The sequence below is a fragment of the Cucurbita moschata genome, unplaced genomic scaffold, assembly GCF_002738365.1.
Source record: "Cucurbita moschata cultivar Rifu unplaced genomic scaffold, Cmos_1.0 Cmo_Scf00003, whole genome shotgun sequence".
In the NCBI taxonomy this organism is placed as follows: Eukaryota; Viridiplantae; Streptophyta; class Magnoliopsida; order Cucurbitales; family Cucurbitaceae; genus Cucurbita; species Cucurbita moschata.
Genome location: NW_019268519.1, coordinates 969,650 through 989,401, shown reverse-complemented (window position 1 = coordinate 989,401; position 19,752 = coordinate 969,650). Strand labels below are relative to the sequence as shown.

At 35.6% G+C, this 19,752-nt stretch overlaps 4 protein-coding genes across 7 annotated transcripts; all 4 read left to right on the top strand.

Moving 5' to 3' along the window:
- The first annotated feature begins 887 nt into the window (after window positions 1–887).
- On the top strand, window positions 888–6,271 carry LOC111440994 (plant intracellular Ras-group-related LRR protein 7-like). Of its 2 annotated transcripts, none has more exons than XM_023077863.1 (11): window positions 888–1,371; window positions 1,835–2,013; window positions 2,779–2,848; window positions 3,010–3,056; window positions 3,339–3,447; window positions 3,602–3,687; window positions 4,601–4,691; window positions 4,782–4,867; window positions 5,292–5,378; window positions 5,483–5,625; window positions 6,006–6,271. In XM_023077863.1, exons 2-10 carry the CDS (start codon window positions 1,915–1,917, stop codon window positions 5,591–5,593), a joined length of 786 nt encoding a protein of 261 aa, XP_022933631.1. In that variant the 5' UTR covers window positions 888–1,371; window positions 1,835–1,914; the 3' UTR covers window positions 5,594–5,625; window positions 6,006–6,271. The 2 variants fall into 2 exon arrangements, with proteins under 2 accessions (XP_022933631.1, XP_022933632.1); XM_023077864.1 differs by having other exon boundaries at window positions 1,828–2,013.
- Window positions 6,272–6,958: 687 nt separating this feature from the next.
- LOC111439685 lies at window positions 6,959–10,922 on the top strand. Its single transcript, XM_023077251.1, has 3 exons — window positions 6,959–7,677; window positions 8,633–8,804; window positions 9,144–10,922. Exons 2-3 carry the CDS (start codon window positions 8,657–8,659, stop codon window positions 10,529–10,531), a joined length of 1,536 nt encoding a protein of 511 aa, XP_022933019.1. The 5' UTR covers window positions 6,959–7,677; window positions 8,633–8,656; the 3' UTR covers window positions 10,532–10,922.
- Window positions 10,923–12,777: 1,855 nt separating this feature from the next.
- LOC111441173 (zinc finger protein ZAT1-like) lies at window positions 12,778–15,193 on the top strand. Its single transcript, XM_023078131.1, has one exon. The coding sequence runs from the start codon at window positions 13,439–13,441 to the stop codon at window positions 14,963–14,965; it is 1,527 nt and encodes a 508-aa protein (XP_022933899.1). The 5' UTR covers window positions 12,778–13,438; the 3' UTR covers window positions 14,966–15,193.
- A 1,410-nt stretch (window positions 15,194–16,603) lies between these two features.
- Window positions 16,604–19,654, top strand: LOC111433545 (SNAP25 homologous protein SNAP33-like). Of its 3 annotated transcripts, XM_023070616.1 has the most exons (7): window positions 16,604–16,712; window positions 16,909–17,077; window positions 18,161–18,731; window positions 18,883–18,976; window positions 19,046–19,176; window positions 19,269–19,366; window positions 19,459–19,654. In XM_023070616.1, the coding sequence occupies exons 3-7, from the start codon at window positions 18,249–18,251 to the stop codon at window positions 19,556–19,558; spliced, it is 906 nt and encodes a 301-aa protein (XP_022926384.1). In that variant the 5' UTR covers window positions 16,604–16,712; window positions 16,909–17,077; window positions 18,161–18,248; the 3' UTR covers window positions 19,559–19,654. The 3 variants fall into 3 exon arrangements, with proteins under 3 accessions (XP_022926384.1, XP_022926392.1, XP_022926398.1); XM_023070624.1 differs by lacking the exon at window positions 16,604–16,712 and having other exon boundaries at window positions 16,811–17,077; window positions 18,106–18,731; XM_023070630.1 differs by lacking the exon at window positions 16,604–16,712 and having other exon boundaries at window positions 16,811–17,192.
- The last annotated feature ends 98 nt before the right edge of the window (window positions 19,655–19,752 follow it).

The following is a 19,752-nucleotide window of genomic DNA, read 5'->3' as shown; positions in this document are numbered from 1 at the left end:
GCTCGTTCTCAATTATACTACCTATATGGATTAATCCTCGTTACTAATGGAATCGAAATGATCTTTCGATTGATGAACTAATCATCCTATTATGACCGATAAATTTACCAGGTGATGGAAATAAAAACGCATAAATTAGAGAATGAACACGTTATTGTTAGCGAAATGAAAGCGCTAAATAGCGTCAATAAATTGTTTGTTATGTTATATATATATAAATCAAATCAACTCCACAAAACTGCCAATTTTTTTTTTATTTATTTTTTATATATTCTCGAGAAATATGAAAAAGTTTAAAAGAGGATATTAATAACCAATCGCTTGGTCTGTGGTTTAAAATGTCATTAGCGTTTCATATATATTTCAAAATTATCCTTAAAGTAGTAAGTCGTCGGAATGTGACTAAAAGAAATGATTGTGACTAAGATGTTCGTATAGATTAAGTATGAAATAACTACATTTAAATTTCGTTTAGCATTATAACAGTTTTTCGACCATAAAATTATTTTAAAACATTAACAAAAATAATTAAGAGAGTTTTTTTTTTTTTTTTTTTTGTATATAAGACATCAAGTCGATAAATATTTTATATAAAATTAAAATATTATTTTGGTCTATATACATATACTTGCAATAAAAAATTGGTATATATAATTAACTTTTCTAAAATTAATGTATTATTTTTTCGAAAAAAATAATTGTTGTTATTATTATTATTATTTAATTTTTGTAGACAAAGATTAAAATTAATTTGAAGATTTAGTAAAAATACAAAAATAGCATAAATTAAAATAAAAGATTTAAAAGTGTATGAACTAAAAGAGAAAAACACGATGTATTTTAATAATATTTTTATATATAATTTATGCTAAATGGTTATTCAGATTATCCATGGATCCGTTGTTTACAGGTTTTGGCCCACTCAAATTCGTTGTGTTATCATCTCCATCTGATTCCAATTCAACGTCGTTGATCCAAAGATGGATTTTCATTTTAGGCATTTCCTTTAATATCCGCCTCGGGTGTCTTCTTAAACCATTCACCTGGTCAAGGTTTTACAGAGAGGTTCAATGATCGTCTCATTCGTGTATTACTATTTATATGTCTGACCCGTGAGCCCCGATTTTGGGTGTTTTCACTTAATTCTATTACGATGTTCGATGTTCTGTTGATCAACCTCCACTTTTTATCCTTCTGGGACTGTTCAATTCATGAATTCAGGTAAATTTGGTGTTCTCCGAAGTAGGGATACCATTTATTTTGGACCCAAATCGGGTTAGGCAAGACTTCTTCGCATTCCCTGTTCATAAGTGATCGAAGCTGTGTTCGTGTGATTGTTTCTCCGCAGAGGCTCGGGAACTAATATCCCTGGTACGAAATTTGAGAAGTTCTAAGTTCATTTTTACTGTATTTATTTAAAATGCGACTAGAAATCTCTTGATCAACGATATTAAAACGATGGAATGCATAATTTTTTTCATATGCTCAGCACGAGAGAATGTTTCTCATCACTGGAATTCAAGCCTGATACAAATCAATGAACAAAATGAATTCTGAATCTTAATGATATTTGGTTGAAAGGTCTCTGCGACTTATTAAAAGTTGTGAGGATATTTGTATCAGTGCCTTGTTAATATTTTGTTATAGACCAACATGTATTCCTTATACTGTGGTTGGAGATTTAAATCTTCACTTGTGTGTGTGTATATATATATAGATAGATACACGTATGTATGTATATGGATAGTTAAGAGTGCCTAATCCGTTCCAAGTTCTGTGGAAGTACTACAATTCAGTTCTGCTATTTCTGACACTTGGATTGTATATGTATCAGAGACGGATTCGAAAAGCTTGTCATCACTATCATCGTTGTTCCTTTCTTGGAAGGCTGAGTTTTTCTCTGCTGCTGGCAACATGGGGTGCTATTCTAGCAAGAATGCAGATTCAAAGGCCAGCAGAGTTGCTCGATGGCAATCTACTGGCATCGTGGCTTTGCGAGACTCAAAGCTGAAGGTTATCTACCTTATTATTTTTAACATCAACTGTATATCGTCTTTTTGTTAGGCTTTGGCCATCGTGCTTATCAATGTTATGTTTGGATAAGAGTTATGTACCAAGTGGACATATGGCTGTCTTTGTTGGAGGTCTTTGAGTGATTCTGATTGTTTTTAAAAATCTCTTGCTCCGTTACAAGTAGGTACTTATTTAGTAATTGACAAATTAACTTCTTTATTAGATATATATTTGTATGCTAATGCATTATTTATGCATGTGATTGAATGTCGCGGCATTGAGGAATTAGGAATGTTTGTGGCTGATGAAATCATTTCAAGTTATTAATTAGATTTTTCTTAGATGGAAGAAATCTCATCAAAGGAATAAAATGTGTCTTACAAAACCAAAGGACAAGGGGATTCCAAAACGTTCTTCCAGTCGGGACAAATGAAAGAAAGATTACAGTAACAAACCCCTTACATGCATGTTCTTTTTATCTGTGTTTTCCAGAAAGATATCGACAAGGATATCATTATGCTGTAAATAGGGTCAACTGTAAATGTTAGTCATACGTGGACCTTTGCTCTACGATACATCTGGCTATACTGATGTTGTTGATATTTGGATTGCATGAATTGGGCTTTCACACAGAAATATTGTCATTCTGAAAAAAATACTATACGAGTAGATGAATTCTAATAGCTCATGCCATTCTTTGCAAATGCTCACACGATAATCAATTTTGTTGGTCATATGCTCACACATTTACCAATCTTGGAACAGACATTTCCTGATGAAGTTCTTGACTTGGACAGATCTGTCCGCACCCTCGATTTAACTCACAATAAAATAGGTGGTTATCTCTGACTGTTCTCTCTTATGCTTCATGTTGTGGTCATAATTGTCGTTGAAAAGCTATTTTCTGACTTTAATCATCCTTGTATTGGCGATAATGAAGCTACTAATAATAATTTCAATACTTGTATTAATTTGTCTCTTCTGATTATTTTGCAGTTGATATTCCTATGGAAGTCTGCAAATTAATAAACATGCAGCGTCTGGTAGGGATTGTATTTCATTTTTACTCAGCTTATTTAGTATTGATATGTAAAATTTTTCAATAAAAGCCTATGACATCATTGTAAAACTCTGTGCTTCTGTTCTCATTAGTTGTACATAGGAATTGTTGAATTTTTCTCTTTCCTTTATTTTTTAGATTTACAATAGTTTTTTAGAAGTAGAACTAAGAATTCTGATGCTTTATCTCACATTTCTCTTTGGGTGGGGGTGAAGAACTGCAAACAAGACTGAATTGCATCTTAAATTTTCATTTTCCTTGTCAGATATTGGCAGATAACCTTATTGAGCGTCTACCAATGAATTTGGGGAAGCTCCAATCTCTAAAAGTCATGATGCTTGATGGAAATCAAATTACGGCATTACCCGATGAATGTAATCTTCTTATCTAATTTATCAAGAGATATAAAAAAGAATGCAAGAAGCGATAGTATTTTTCTCCTTGTCCCATACTACTGCAACTTCTGTTAGACTTTCTTACAATTTTTTTTTTAATGCATTCTAAATGAATATCAGTTCTTGTGTGTAGTGGGTCAGCTAGTAAGGCTTGAACGTTTATCTGTCTCCCGAAATTTGCTATCATCCTTACCTGAAACCATTGGAAGCTTGCGGAATGTAAGTGAATTTTATTTTTTGTTCTTAGCATTTTAACAATTATACCTCCTCTGTCATTTTTTATTTGGTTGCATTTTCAGAGAACTTCAAGTTATGTTGTCTCTAATATCGAGTCAAAGTATTGGATCGTGGTATTGTAGATCTATGACTGCATATGTGGCAGCAACTACTTTAAAATTCTTCATGTCCATATCTCAAGTTGAATGGCAAAGAATGGGTGCCTCAGCAACCAATTATAAAATACGTTTGGAGCGTCAAGATAATGGTTAAAGAGGATTATGTGCCATTGCTAGTTTAAAAGATAATTCACCCAGCAATATGGAATATTTCTGTGCAAAAGTTGTTTTTACATGTTTTCACTCATTAGAACTTATGGTTGGACACCTTAGAGTATATACTCAGAGGTAAAGGCCCTTAGAAGTTAGATAAACAAAAATGGAAAAGAAAAAAAAAAAAAAAAGATTCATGTGAGAGTGATTCGTTTAAGACTGATTGTTTAAGATTATTAGTAAACAAAGTAGTTCGGAAACCTCTTTTTCATTCTAACTAGGATATACTCGTGATCAATCTTTCGTGTTTGTGGAAAATGACACATCCATGACCATGGGACGAGACCGGGCAAAGTTCCATTACCCATCTAAAGGAAGCACTTACATTGCAGCAGAATTCCAAAAGACCTTGAGAGTCCTATAAATTTTATCAATCATGAGATTATGAAAGCCTCAACATCCTAACACTTGTATTTATAGTGAAGTTAATAATGAATTTCATTGCATGTGGATCAATATTCATGCTAATGTCTATTGAAAGTCAATTAGCCAGATCGTGCTAAACTTTTTTAAACCATTTATTTTGATGTGGTAAAATGTGCATACTACCATCCTCAGGGCTAACAAGAGGTTTGATGATGCAGTTATTTCTTATCAATGTGTCAAACAACAAGTTAAAATCTCTCCCAGAATCAATAGGAAGTTGTTTCTCCCTTGAAGAATTGCAAGCAAATGGTATGTGAAGTTCTTGCCTATCTTTTTACTGGAACTTCAAAAATTTGCGATTCTATTCAAACATTTCCTTACATTTAAACAACTTTTCAGATAATCTTATGGAAGGCCTTCCCTCGTCTGTGTGCAATCTAATTCACCTGAAGTCGTTGTGTTTGGATAACAACAATATCGGTCAGGTAGACTTTTTCGCTATTTGTGCACTATTTAGCTTCCTAAATTAACAGTTCTGATTATAGTCACGAATACGATACTATTTAACATAAAATGAATATCCTTTACTGATTATAGCCTGAGTTTTTGAGATGTACCTAGAGGACTGGCACTCCTGGATAGATATATTGAATTTTAGTCCACAATGTGCCAACCTGAAATTGAAATCAATTGCTGAACTGAAAGTAATGAGGAAAAACGAGTTCATTAGATTGGGCATCTTCACTTAATAGACTGTTATTTTGATATGAATCTCTCATGAATGAATAATTTCTACTCCAAATGCTATCTTATTTGTTCCTACATAATAAATTTCTCTCCCTTGTATGCTTAGAAGTTTTCCTCTCAGCGTACGTAAATTTGATCTGTGGTCTTGTATTTCTATCTCAGCTACCATCGAATCTGTTGAAAGATTGCAAAGCATTGCATAATGTATCTTTACATGGTAATCCAATTATAATGGATCAATTTCAGCAGGTGTGGTCTACTTCTTAATTGCACTTATCTCTCATTTAACATTATTCATAATACAAGTGAAATATACTTACTGATACTGCTTGTTTCTTCCATGGACGACTAAGATGGAAGGATTTGATGAATTTGAAGGTAGGAGAAAAAAGAAATTTGACAAACAAATTGATTCCAATGTCATGATCGGTTCCAAGGGCCTTGATGAGGGTGTCGATCTATAAAACCATTGCACTGCCTTCAAAAAAGAAAAATTGTAAGTTAGAATGCTAAATCTATATATTATTTTCTTTGTTATAAACTTATTCAAATGCATCCTTGGTCTTATTACCTTTACATTTAGCTTTACATTTTGGATGTAATGGTATCATTTTAGTCATTATAATTTAACAAACGAGTTATTCGGTTGCAACCGAGTCATATGAATAAGTAGGTAGTTGAATCACTTTTGATCATGGATGTTCATCGACTGTTCTATTATTCATCATTATCTATAGGTTGTTTTTCGATCAAATTTTTAAATGAACGTTTTCACTCGAGATTACATCGTGACGTTATCAATGGTACACAACTGCCCTCTCTTTTGGCTATATCTTCTCTGAATTTACTCATGCCAACCAACACTATTCTGTACAGATTGAAGGAGACGGTTTGCTTGTTTGCTTCCATTTGCTGTAAATTCAAAGTGTGTGAAAGAATTGGGACCCAATTGTGCAACGTTTTGCAACATAAACTGTACACAGGAGGGGGCTCCGGTACCACTGCAGTTTCGTGTATAAAATCATAAGCCTTTTTAATTGTGTTTAATTGTGATAAATGACTTATTTACGGTAGATATTATTATTGTAGTTTAAAAAATATTACAAATATAGTCTTTTGGAGGAAATATATATATATATAAATTGCTTTGTTGTCATTAAAATTTATTACAGAGGGATGCGTAGAATTTAGATTATTATTATTTTTTACTTTTTTTTTAAAGATTAATAGAATTATAAGCCGAATTTCCAAGTCATTTATGCTCTTATTTTTTTAGGACACATGGCGATTTATAATTGGTTCGAAATATAATTATTGTAATTTTTTTTTAAATTTTTGGTGTTACAATTTGTGACTCACCAAAAATTCTCAATTCCCCTATATTTGACTCTAACGATGTTAATTTTTTAACATTTTTATCGGTTTTGTATTAAACATATATTTTATAGGTAATTCAACGCACTTCGAGTACTTGTTTTAACTGTCATTTGATTAATTTTCTTTTTTGAAGGATTAATATTATGCACTTAATTACGGATAATCATTGTGGGGTAGGTTGACACATTATAATTTTTAATAACAATAAATAATTAAAAATTTGTAATTTATAAAGTATAGTTGCAAATTTTTAATGTAAATCATTCAATCATATATTACAAGTCAAAAAAAGAAAAGGAAAAAAAAAGAAAAAATATAAAAGTCAATTGCCACTTAGGCGCTCGAATGATGCCACGTGTAAGGATTCATTGCATTGGATTAAAACCCAAATCACTACTACGTCGTGTGTTCGTATTTCACATATATAGCGATTTCCTCCACGTCCTCAGCCCCTAACGGAGAGGGCCTTATTCGTAATTCCATAAAGATTCGTGCCTCTTTTAGCTATATTCCATTTCGGATAACTTTCTTCAAACAAAACCAAACCCTAGTTTTGGTCATCGTCAATCGCCGCCGCCTCTTTCAATTCCCACCTTTTATTCGTTTTTTTTTTTTTTTTTTTTTTTGTTTCCATCGTCCTCCTTCTCGATCCACCGCTTCGATCTGTGTTTCGTTATTAGATCTGGTTTTGTTTCATCCTCCTCTACATATCGATCTCAATTTTGCCGTTTTCGTCTTCTTTTTACGTTTATTGTCTTAGGTCGTCATCGAAGCTCCGATCCTTGAGGCTAATCGGAGATCTGTTCTTTCCAACGCTGGTTCTGGTTTTTGTTTTTTTATTTCGGTTTTTGTTCGAATTTGTAAATTATTTTTAATCTTTTTAGCGTCTTAGATCTGGATTTTTGTTTTTGTTCGCCTGGGATCGTTTATTCCATCAATTTATCGTAAATCGTTGTTCCCGATTTGTTTGATTTTGTGATTTTGGTGGATTAGCAAATATAGGGTTAGGGTTTCTGCGTATTTGGGATTTTTTTTTTTTTTTTTACCAAAATTAATTGGGGGAAATTCAAATTTCTCGGAGTAACCGTGACTGTTCGTCCAATTACCTGTATATCCGAGCTACGTTTTTCCTCTTCGTCTTTGCTCCGTTGATACGTCGACTATTTTAGAGGTACAGAGTAAATAGTTCTTCGTTTTTTAGGGTTTTCATATTTGATGTTTAATTCATGAAAATATCTAGCAGCAATTTCTAATTGTCGTTCTTCGATTTTTTTATTTTTTTTCCCTTCTAATAAGCCAAGTTGGGCCCCTCTTTATAGTGGTACACATTTACATGTATGCCCTTCCCTGTATAATACTCTCAACAATCATGAATATTTAAAACAGTTTAGATGATGATATCAATAGAAGTAGAACTAAACATTTTAAGCATCGATTATAGTATATTCTCAGTACTACATTGCCTTTTCTTGGTGAATGACTTGGACATGGACTCTTTCAGGTCTCACATTTTTTTGAGAACGCTTTTGAAGAATGTTTTTGTTCCTTTCTTCGTAGGTAGAATAAGACGATAACCAAGCATGTTAAATTCTCTTCTGTTTCTTAAACAATTGTTCATATTCGTGTTATTGGTTTGACATGTCTTGTCAACTGACTTCAACATGCATGTGCAAATTCTCTTCTGTCTCTCCTTTTTACCATGAGGTTAATATGTTTCCTTGATACTGGAATGGTACTTGCTATTATTAATAGGATACTGAAGGTGGTCTGAACATGAAAAAGGCATCCCAGATAGTGGTAGAAGATGGATGATGCTCTCTTTAGTACTTTAGAAAAGAACAAAATCCAAACTCTACTAGTCTATGATTTATTCTCTGATGTATTAACTCAGTCAAATATAGACTAGTTAAGAAACTCAAGGTGCTTGATTATTTGATTAAAAATACATGATTTAAGTATTTGATTAGGATCCTTTCAAGGTTTCAGCATTGACCTTTTCTAGAATGTTTTCCTCCCCCAGTTGTGTATAATTTAAGTAATATTTATTGTGCATTGTGCCTCTATCTGTTTCATTATTAGTTGATGGGATTGCTGGCAACTTTTTTAACTTATTGTTTCCTCCACAGATCACAATTGGTGCTGCCGTTAAAATGGTACAGAAACGGTCTTTTGATGATGGAGAACCACTTGAGATCTCTTCCAAGCACTTGAAACAAGTGGTTGAACAAAGCAATCAAATAATGTCATTTTCAGAATCTGTTATCCCTGAAGATCCTCTACAATATTATTTTGCTCTAGGTGCGAGATTTTGCCTTAATCTTTGTGGAAGTTTTCAGCAACTGTCTTAAGACTAGTAGTTTGTTGAAGTTGCTATCTTGTAGGTGGAAGCTACAGATTTGAGCTATTGTACCCAACATATATTTATCATCTACTTATTATCATCCTTTTGTATTTAACAATCTCTCAGTGAAAGATATTTTTTTGATTTGGGCTAATCATTTGTGCAGTTTTATGTATTTTTTTTTTATTGTTTATTTGATTGATAAAATTAGCTGCAAAACAAAATCTGTCTGATGTTTCTATTTAGAGCTGTCTGGATAACTCTGATGGAAATTCATTTTCAATTGTGATTGACAGGGGAGGAATTTCCAAAGAATGATATAGAAAGTGACGAAAAGCATTCAAGTGGAGTTTTCTCAGAGCCCCAGGGAAGCAGTGATGACTTTGATACTAGTATTCCTGGCTTCATGTCCTTCTCTTGCACGAACAATATTAAGGCCCATGAAGAGGGATCCCCATCTAAATCTCATCGACATTATTCTATTTCCTCTGATTTTTTTAACCCTGTAAATCATCAGCGAAGGATTTTGACGTACTGTGAAGAAATATATTCTTTACTATTGGACCACCCTCCTCAAAAATCTGTTTCCATTGGTCCTGATCATCAAGCTATTGTTCCACCATGGAGATCAGGGGATGTGGAGGTTATGCCTTATGTGTCCGAATCAGATTCAAAGTCTGATCTTACGGTTGATGAATATGAGAAGAGGTTGATTGGTACTTGTGTTATTCCAATGCCTGATGTGGATTCAGAAGTTGGGAGTGGAAGAGCAGCTTGCAGCTGTGAGGATGGTGGATCTGTGGGATGTGTTAGTGCGCACATTGCAGTTGCAAGGGAGCAACTTAAAAGTTCTATTGGACCAGAAAAATTTGTGGAGCTAGGGTTTTCTGAAATGGGAATGCAAGTGGCCCAGAAATGGAGTGAAGAAGAAGAACGATTGTTTTATGAAGTTGTTTTTTCCAATCCAGTCTCACTGGGGAAAAACTTCTGGGGTGATCTTTTGGACGTTTTTCCTTCCAAATCTAAAATGGAGATTGTTAGCTACTACTTCAACGTTTTTATGCTCAGAAGGCGAGCAGAGCAGAACAGATGTGATTCATTAAACATTGATAGTGACAATGATGAGTGGCAAGGGAATGATGACTATGGCGACAATGAACCTGGAATGACGGAAGAGGATGACGACTCTGTTATTGAATCACCACTACACGAAGTTGGGCCTGTATTCAATCATGGCCGGGAAGATGATTTGCAGGAGTATGACGAGGATATTACCGATGAAAGATTTGATGATAATGAAAGTGAGGGAATTGGTAATTGTTTCAATAATTTTGGTTCCAGTCCCGCTCTTCAGGACAAAATTCCTTGTGATGAAAGGGGAGGAGAACACGAAGTTCAAGATGATTCCTGCACATCATCTGAGACGTGTCCTGCAACCCAAGAACTTCCAGCCAAGACGGAGCATTGTGATCAATGGCTGGGTAGCTTTACGGGGCCAAGCAATAGTGTTGGTCTTGGTCATGGGCCCTCATCGGTTCAAGATCATTGTGATGCTAAGGTGTGGGATGTTGGATACTTGACTTGTTCGAAAAGTGAAGTTGACTTCTTGCCAACTAGCTGTATGATAGAAGAAGTTTTTGGAGATGGTTCGAGTAATTACAAGGCAAGGGACGGGAAGAGCTAGAGTTAGTTGCAGCCTGAGCATTCAACATCATGAATGGTAAATTGGAATGGAAAAAATTTTTCCTTTCTTTTTACTCTCTCGAGGGTGTATCACCCAAAATTTTTCTCCTGCATATAAATAGCGATAGGGAGAATTGCAATTTTCTTTTTCATCAAGCTAAGATGGACAGCCACCTTCCCTGTAAAGAGATGGCATACTTGAAACGCAATTTGTTTTCCTGCAAGGTGTCTTCTCTTGATCATAAATGAAAAAATTGGACTCATGTTACGTCTCTCTCTTGTGCAAAAAGAAAGTGAGTTTTGCACATCCATTTTTTTATTAGCTTGTCTGTATATATTCATGAACAAGAATTATTGATACATAATGGTCAAAATATCTGAAATTTCAGCCAGAGACGTGTTTTCCAAGTGATCTACTTATTAAGTGCCCCATCCGTAGGCCTGTTTCCTGTATTTTCATAGGTTGTGAACTTTTGTACCTGCCTGCTTAATGGATGGCCTGACTGACTGCCAAGGATGCAATACTGTGTGCCTCATTGTCTAATAGTGAACCAACGGAAATCATGTGCTTTCATTGCATTTGCAACCATGTGTGTGTGTGTGTGTTTTCACTTGCTTGACTCTTCTTTTGGATCTCATTTTTCTTTTGGTGTCGAGATTGACAGGTTTGTGCATCATGTTGAGGCATCAAGTTGTTTGCATAAAGTTGCATCATGTTGTGTCTGTCATTGCCTGGTTTTAGTGTCATTTTGAATAGGCTTTATTTATGGTTAATTTGCATAGTTGTGGGAATCTAGTGAGATCATCTTATCCCCCCATTGTTGTTGATATAAGGGCTTTGTTAGAGAAAGAAAGAGAGGCCAATCTTTGCTCTATAAAGGGTTCTACTTTTTAAAATTTGAGCATCACTTTTCTAGGAGCTCCATTGAAACCTCACTTCCAAGTCAAGTCCAAGCAGACGGTAGCCCGCACCATATGCAAAAGAACCATATCACTCCTGCCAAGTATCCACCTTCTGTTTTTCCTTCATTTTAAAATCTTAGCAACTTTAGTCAAACAAACCACAATTTGTACAGGCGCGAGTGGCTTCCACGTTCCTCCACTGGGTCCATCCCTCTTTCTCCTTGAACAAGTTTAGTTCTTTGAAAATTATTGCCTTTTGTTTTCATTTTCCTCGCAGAAGCAGCAGAATCAGTCCGGATTGGATGTGATCGGCAAGCAATGCACATGTTGCGTAAGATTGAACACAGACTATATTTTATTTGATTCCAAAAGATAGTTCACTTATTTATATATTATGAATTGTGATGAACTATAAAAAGAATAGGCTGTGTCTGACACATTTTGTAGGAAAAAACAAAGCAGAAAATGGAAGGCAATTACAGACAAGTCACAGCTAAAACTCGTACTGAAGTGCTGAAGAAGGGAGCAACCAAATGGAAGGTGCTCCTTAATCATAGTCGACATGTGATTAGTAGTCCCAATCAATGCCTTATCCTTTTCTTTTACATTCATTAACTCTGTGCTTAATTGCCAACATAGGCCGGCACCGAAGCTGCAGCACTCTTCTTGGTTTTTTCTTCTTTTCCCTTTTCACTTTCTTTACCATGTTCTTTTTCTTGTGAACAAAACCAAAGAGAGAAGCCATTAGGAAAAAGTGGACCAAACTAAGCTGTGAAAGTTTTTTTTTCTCAGTAAATCTCAATAAACTAAGCATACCAAACCCTCTTAAAGAGGATAGTCAATACAATATACAAATATCAGTTGGTTTAAGACATCTGGGAACTTACCCAAGTGATTCTTTTAGCTTAAACAAATCCCATTTGATTAAGTTGTTGAAAATGGAAACAATAGAATCAGAGAATGGCTTCTGGTTCAACCCAAATGGGTAAAGTAATACATGGAACAGTGGAACCCAAAGATCCAAAGTGACAGTGGAAGGAGTTGAAACAATAAACAATTTACAAGGTGGGAATTTTGGAAGGAAAAAAGAGGGGAAAAAGAAAGGAAATGAAGAGAGAAAGTACAAAAGAATAACGACCAGATGATAGTGGAAGGGATTTGAGCAGAGACTGGTGGAGGTGGGAAATTCCTTAAGGAAGGAATAGTTTTTGAGTAGGGCAGTTAGGTTTTGAGAAGCATCATGGCCCCATGGGGATGATCGCTTCAACAATCTCAGCCGTCAGATTTGGAGAAGCGTAGAACTCTCAGTTAAATACACGTGCTGCTCTCTCTTCTCTTCTTTGCCTCTCTCTCTTCTCTTTTAACCTTCTCATCATCTCTTTGCATGGATTTCTCTTCTAAATATAGTCAAGCTTAGATTCTAAAGAGAGAGAAACTCTCATTAGCTTGCTTACTTGCTCACCTTCTAAGCCTTTCTTCATTTCATTTGCTTTCTTCGTAGCTATTATTAGCAACAGAGGTTACAGATCACACACCCAATTCTTCAAAGTATCTCTCTCTCTCTCTCTCTCTCTCTCACACGCACACACTCTCTCTCTCTCTCTGTTCTTGTTTTATATCTCTTGCCTTGTATACACTTCAACAACCCAAAAGGGAGGTTAGTAGAGAGAGAGAGGTGGTAGAATGTTTACTGGGTCCTCTTCTTTTCCACTTTTTATGCCTCAGATCTTGTTCTTGCTTCATAATTCTTCCATTTCTGAGGTGGGTTCAGTGATCAGTTGCAGTTTGAGCAAGGTTTTGTATGATCTAGAGGAGATTGGCTGGGTGTTCTGATCTGGGTAGTGTTTGTTTTTGTGTTTTCGTTCTGAATTGGATCTTGTTTTCAGTGTATGAGATTAAGAATTGCAGCATCAATTCTCAAGTTCTTGTATTGATTTTGAAGTTTCATTAGCTTTTTGTTCTCTTTTTACCTCTTGAAGTTAATTCAACTGTAGAGTGTTTGTAAATGGAAGCTAATTTAGCAGCCAGACATGTTTGCAAGCTCTGCAACAAGAGCTTTGCTTGTGGCAGATCCTTGGGAGGTCATATGAGGTCTCATTTGACCAATAACTTAGCTGATAATAATGATGAGAAACATAGCAGAACAAGTCTTCAACTTGCAAATTACAGTGCAGGAAGCTTATCATACATGGAGGAGGACACAGATTTGGAAGGTGGAAATCTTGGTTATGGTCTCAGAAAGAACCCGAAAAAGACTCAGAAACTTAAGTTCTTAGGTGAAGAACCGTCACTCCTAGACAAGTTTTGCAGACAGTGTGGTAAAGGGTTTCAATCATGGAAGAGTCTTTTTGGCCACATGAAATGCCACTCTGAGAGAGCACTCGTTTCCAGTAGTCAAGAGCTGGAAGAACCAGATTCTTATATCACTGATGCCAAACAGAAGGTGGTCATGGACATCCAATCTGATAATGAAACAGAAGCTCCCAACAAGAGAAAGAGATCAACAAGGAGAAGAACAGCCCAAATGGGCACTGCTGCTAATTCAACTTCTCTCTCTTTTGCCACAAATTCTTCCTCTGTTTCAGAAATTGAGCAAGAACAAGAAGTTGCCATTTCCTTGATGTTACTTTCCATGGATGTGGGAAATTGGGTTGGTTTCAATTCCCCAGCTGAGTCCTCGGATAACAATTCAAAGTTTCTTGAAGCCCCATCTGTTGTTGAGAGCAAAACCTCCTCTGTGAAGCAGTCAGAGCACAGTTCTTCTGGGTTTATCAACAGAGGAAAAATGATGAAGAAGACTCAACCCGATCAAAGAGCCGGATCTAAAACTTTCCCCAAGAAAAATGACCAAAACCAAGCTAGATTCAGCTCTGATACGTTCTTGAAATCTCGAAAGAAGACACTAGCAGAGTTTTGGGATTCAAAAATCTGCAAGAAACCCAAAAAGAGAAGCAAATTTGAGTGTAATATTTGCTACAAGATCTTTCACTCATATCAAGCACTTGGTGGGCATAGAGCAAGCCACAAGAAAATAAAGGGCTGTTTCGTCGAGTCCCCCATGGAAGAGGAGGAAGAAGAAGAAGAAGAAGAAGAAGAAGAAGAAGAAGAACTGGGCAGTGAGAGCAGCCTAGAAGTGGCCATTTCTGCAGACCCAACAGCCGAAAGCAAGCTTTGGAAAGGCCTCAACAATGGCGGTCGAAGCGAAGAAGAAGACGAAATGGGTTCTCAGATTCCAAAAAAGATCAACAAACACAAGTGCCCAATTTGCAAGAAATTGTTTGCATCAGGTCAAGCACTTGGTGGGCATAAAAGATCGCATTTGATCAATGGATCAGAGTCGTCCAAAAACAGAGAACCCATTGAAATTCCAAAGCAAGTCCCTGGAATTAGGGGGTTTTTGGACCTGAATCTTCCTCCTGAACCTGCTGAAAGAGAACCCAAGGACCACAACCTCGCATCATTAAACCCATGGTGGGTTGCACCCAATGAACACAAACATGAAGCTCTTGTGAACGTGGGATTTCATATCTAACTCCCTGTTTCTTTTCCCTTTCAACTTCAAATAAAAACAGAGAAAAAAAAAAAAAAAAAAAAAAAAAAAAACACAAGAACATTCAAGAGATTGTATAGTCAAATACTTTCTGGGTATCATTTCATTTCATTGATTCTTTTCATTGCAGCATTGATTTTGAGGCTTTGATCTTGTTCTTATGGTGTAATGAAATTTAAAATTCAGAAATGGGTCATATCCCATCTCAAGTGATGTTCTTGGAGGGTGATTATTTTATGTTGGCATCAAAGAGAAATGAATGATGTGCCTTGAAAACTGGGATTGGTATAAGAAAGTCATAAGAGGATTAAAAGCATGACACAAGCTTCTTAAGGATGGCATGTGAGATCAAAGTGGTTGTTTAGTCACCTACCAAAAACACCACAAACCCATCTCACTTTCTATACAATGCAAGTGGAGTTGCCAATAACATCATACTATTCTCTACAAAATGCCCCATTTTAATCTTTTCGACCGATACAGGACCACCGATCTAAAAAAAATCTTCTTAAATTATAAATTATACTTTTAAACCCAAGCTTCTATTTTGACCTATTGTGTAAAATATCATTAACGTTACACAAACGTAACATGCTCAAGTTGGTGATGCCAGCTCTAAACAACATAGAGCTTAGAAAGTACGAAAATCACGATAATATCTAAGATCTAACATGTGAAAGCTATCTTGAACAGAGTTCTAAAGTTTGACGGAACGAAAAATGTGAAAATATTTAGGGTAAAAAAAAAAAATGTAAATTAAGATGGAAAAGGTAGTAAAAAGTAAAATGAGTGTAGTAAATGGAATGACATTGAGTTAGTTGCATGAGTGACCTAATTAATGGGGTGGTGAAGCACGCAAGCAAACAATTTGGTCCCAATGGCCACGCCTCCCTGTTTTTTTATTTTATTTTTATTTTTATTTTATTTATTTGATGTAAAGGCTTTTGCCCCCAAACTCATTTTCTTTCTTCTTTTTCACTTTACCATTATGAAAATATAAAATTAAAATTAAATAACAAGTTTAATGTTTGTACGACGATTCTTAGATTAAAAAAAGCGACCACTCTACCACTAAGCTACTGAAGAACAACGAATGTAAGGAAGCCAACTCTCGTTCTTTAAACTAACTTCTGATCTAATAAAAAAGAACGAATTACTTTTTTTTCACATACACCGACTGACCGATAGAAAATATCTTCTAAAAAGACAAAATAATAAATTAATTTTTGTCCATTTGAATACATTCAGTTAATAAGGTTTTCTTAGGAGAATAGATGATCGGATCATATAGACATCCCTTCAACACGACGTAAGTTATCACGACAGCTTAGGGGACAATTTCGTAATTCAACTTGGTATGTATATTTTAAATCTTTATTTATTTTGTTCGATATTTTATGATAGAACAAACAAATTTTAATTTTTAAAATAGGGATTAAGGTCAAATGATTTTTTAATTTGGCAAATAGGTTTAGGGCTTTTAAAATTGTTGCCTTTATGAACATCCCTAAATCGGACGCTGCCTGCCTAACTTGCCAAAACTTTCTTATTTGTCACCAATCGTAATAGAAGAGATTTTTACTTTTTTTTTTTTTTTTTTTTTCTTTTAATGTTGGCTGACTTTTTTTTTTTTTTGCTTGTTTGAGTTTTAATCTCCTGCTCTCTGATTGGAGGATCAGAAGGTTGCATGGAAATTTGAGCTGTTTGAAGTTCGATCAAATCAAATTTGGTAATTTAATGAGTCAATATGATCTTTGTAATCAAATTCTAAATTAAGTATAGTTTGATGTTTATTGACATAGTTGATTAAAAATTCAAGTATTTTTATTTTTTCTCTAAATTTGAATTTTTAAAATTGGTTCTTATTTAACCGCTTGAATTTCATGCGTTTTTTATGATAATATAATTGTATTAAACTTGATCAGAAATGGATTAAGAATGGCGGGAATGAAGAAAAAGGCGATTTCTAGGAAGGATGTTCCATCCAGTTTATAAATCTTTATTGGGTTGCGCGGATTTGTTTGTTGATTCAAGGGCTTCCTCTATTTTCACGCCCATTTCCGTTGTCGATTCTTGCGGATCCTTTTGGCTCAGGTTTTTCTCTGACACTTACGCTCCTTCTGTTCTTTTCTTTCCTTCGAAACCCTGCGCAATTCTTCGTTGTTCTATCGATATTACTCTTGATCGTCTGAGTTCTTTGATTCTTAAGGTACTTGATCGCACTTCCTTCCTTTCTAATGAACTTTTTCTTGTAATCGATTACGTCCCACTAGTTTTCGTTTCGTTCGATGTTGTTTTTGCTTTGATTTTTATGATCTTATGTGTTTACTGAACTGATGAACTTCACCACTGCACCAATGCTTGCTGGGATTTGAGAGGAAATTGAGGAAGTGTAAAGAAATGGGATGGTTGGAGTTCTATTTATTGATTTTTCTATTGTGGGATGATATTGGTAAACTAGCTATTTCAGGATTATCTCAGAGATGAATTTGGTTTTTGTTTTGGGATAAGTTTCAACAGGAGTTGTGTTTTTGATTGTGCACTGTTTGATTCATTTGCATGAATGATTCTTGTGGAAATTTGGTGCCCTGTTTAACTTGTTATTGTGAGATCTCATATGGGTTGGAATGGAGAACGAAACATTTTTTATAAGGGTGTGGAAACCTCTCCCCAATAGACGCATTTGAGGGGAAGTCCGAAAGGGAAAGCCTAAAATAGGACAATATCTACTAGCGGAAAGGTGTGGAAACTTCTCTAGTATCTCTAGTAAACGCGTTTTAAAATCATGAGACTGACGATAATATGTAACAAGCTAAAGCGGATAATATCTGCTAGTGGTGGACTTGTGCCATTACAGTTGTATTTGCTTGACTGACTTGATTTCAGTACCATGGCTGGTTGTGAGTTTTTTTCACCGTTTCTTGGGTTCAATCACTTGTTTCTTGCTATTTTGGCATTCAATGGCTCCAAAAAAGTGCGTCTCAATCATTGTCTTAAAACATGTTTAGTAGTGATTTTGGAACTACTAAAATCACTTTTGTAGGTACAAATGATACTAAATCACTTTCAAACATGTCCCATGCGGATTTGTATAAACCATTATTATTTTTTCGAATCTTCAGCCTGTTTTTGCTTCAACTCGGTGATGATCTCACATGGTTCTTCTATGGGTTCCAGGGAGGAATTGTGATCATTCTAAGCTGCTTTAGAATCATCATCCTTGACACACAACCATCACCTGAATTCTGCATTTGCCTTTCTAGAAATGTCACATTTTAGGAAATCCCCCATAAGTGTTTTAAGGCATGCCTCAGCTCCTTCCAGTCCAAACCCAATTGACTCCAATGATAATTTAGACAAGAACCACAAACACAACTCCTCAGGAATCCCTTCATCTCATAATGCACCAAATCCCAGCTCGAATCCTTTCGACGATCATCTCGAGGAAGAGACCGATTCTTCTTCTTCATATTCTTCATCTTCAAGTACATATCTATGGTCATCAAGAAACAGATACAAAAATGATTTCCCGGACTCAGGTGGGCTTGAGAATCAGACAGTGGAGGAGTTGGAGAATTATGCTGCATACAAAGCTGAGGAGACAACAAAATCAGTGAACAATTGCCTGAAGATTGCTGAGGACATGAAAAAAGATGCAACCAGAACCATGGTTGCCCTGCATCACCAGGGTGAGCAGATCACTCGCACCCATGTGGTTGCTACTGATATTAACAATGATCTTAGTCGGGTATGCTCAATCAATTTCTTCAACACATGCCTACTCTTCTTATGTGCTGCTTGATTTGATAACCATTTGATCTTTACTTTTCTTTTAATTTCGAAACTTGGCTTAGATTTTGAAAACGTTTTAAAGAAAAGTAGATAATGTTGATGATCAGGGGGAGAAACTTCTAGGTGGCTTAGGAGGAATATTCTCTAAGACATGGAAGCCAAGGAATGTTCGTCAGATAACAGGCCCTGTTATCTTTCAAGGTAATATGTTCATTTTAGCACTCAAAATGAAGCTTTCTAACAAAAAAATTTGATTCGATTTGGTTGCAGGCGATCAGGCTGCCATAAGCAAGAGCAACCATTTGGAGCAAAGGGAGCAGTTGGGACTAAGCCGGGCACCCAACCCACGGCCCTCACGAGCCCCACAGCCTGAGCCAACCAACCCACTTGAGAAAGTAGAGGTTTGTAATCTATAATTTCTGTTCTAATACAGAAATTAACACTTAATTAGAACCATAATTTCAAAGATTTAAGAAGAGATGTTGTAAACTAGGTGGAAAAGGTGAAACAAGAGGACGCTCTTTCAGATTTGAGCAATATATTGGGAGAGCTTAAAGAAATGGCTGTTGATATGGGACATGAACTAAACAGGTGCGTTGTTTATAGCTTCATAGAACAAGTTTTTACTTTAAACGCCAATTTTTTTATTCTTAAACTTGGTTGGAATCTGCCTCTTATTCTAGGCAAAATAAAGCTTTGGATCATCTGTATGATGATACTGATGGCATAACCGTCCGTGTCGATAATGCTAACCGACGTGCTCATCGCTTGCTTAGAAAGTAGACTGCGAATTTGCTAGGTCCCGTCTCGTCGCCTTCGACAAATATGATGGTAGATGGCTTCTCAGTCTCTTCCTCTGTTTCTTCATCCAAACTAAAATCCACATGTTTAGCTCAAAACAGTTGCCTAAGTTTCGTTTGTATGCTCCGACATGAAAATATTTTGAATTTTTGGAATTGTTCTACCATGGAAAGCTA

Coding starts and splice junctions, on each gene's coding strand:
- LOC111440994 (XM_023077863.1), top strand. CDS start 1,915: ATGGGGTGCTATTCTAGCAAGAATGCAGATTCAAAGGCCAGCAGAGTT. Junction 3,688..4,600: donor CCATTGGAAGCTTGCGGAAT/GTAAGTGAATTT, acceptor TTGATGATGCAG/TTATTTCTTATCAATGTGTC. Junction 5,379..5,482: donor TAATGGATCAATTTCAGCAG/GTGTGGTCTACT, acceptor TGGACGACTAAG/ATGGAAGGATTTGATGAATT.
- LOC111439685 (XM_023077251.1), top strand. CDS start 8,657: ATGGTACAGAAACGGTCTTTTGATGATGGAGAACCACTTGAGATCTCT. Junction 8,805..9,143: donor ACAATATTATTTTGCTCTAG/GTGCGAGATTTT, acceptor TGTGATTGACAG/GGGAGGAATTTCCAAAGAAT.
- LOC111441173 (XM_023078131.1), top strand. CDS start 13,439: ATGGAAGCTAATTTAGCAGCCAGACATGTTTGCAAGCTCTGCAACAAG.
- LOC111433545 (XM_023070616.1), top strand. CDS start 18,249: ATGTCACATTTTAGGAAATCCCCCATAAGTGTTTTAAGGCATGCCTCA. Junction 18,732..18,882: donor TTAACAATGATCTTAGTCGG/GTATGCTCAATC, acceptor GTTGATGATCAG/GGGGAGAAACTTCTAGGTGG. Junction 19,367..19,458: donor ATGGGACATGAACTAAACAG/GTGCGTTGTTTA, acceptor CTCTTATTCTAG/GCAAAATAAAGCTTTGGATC.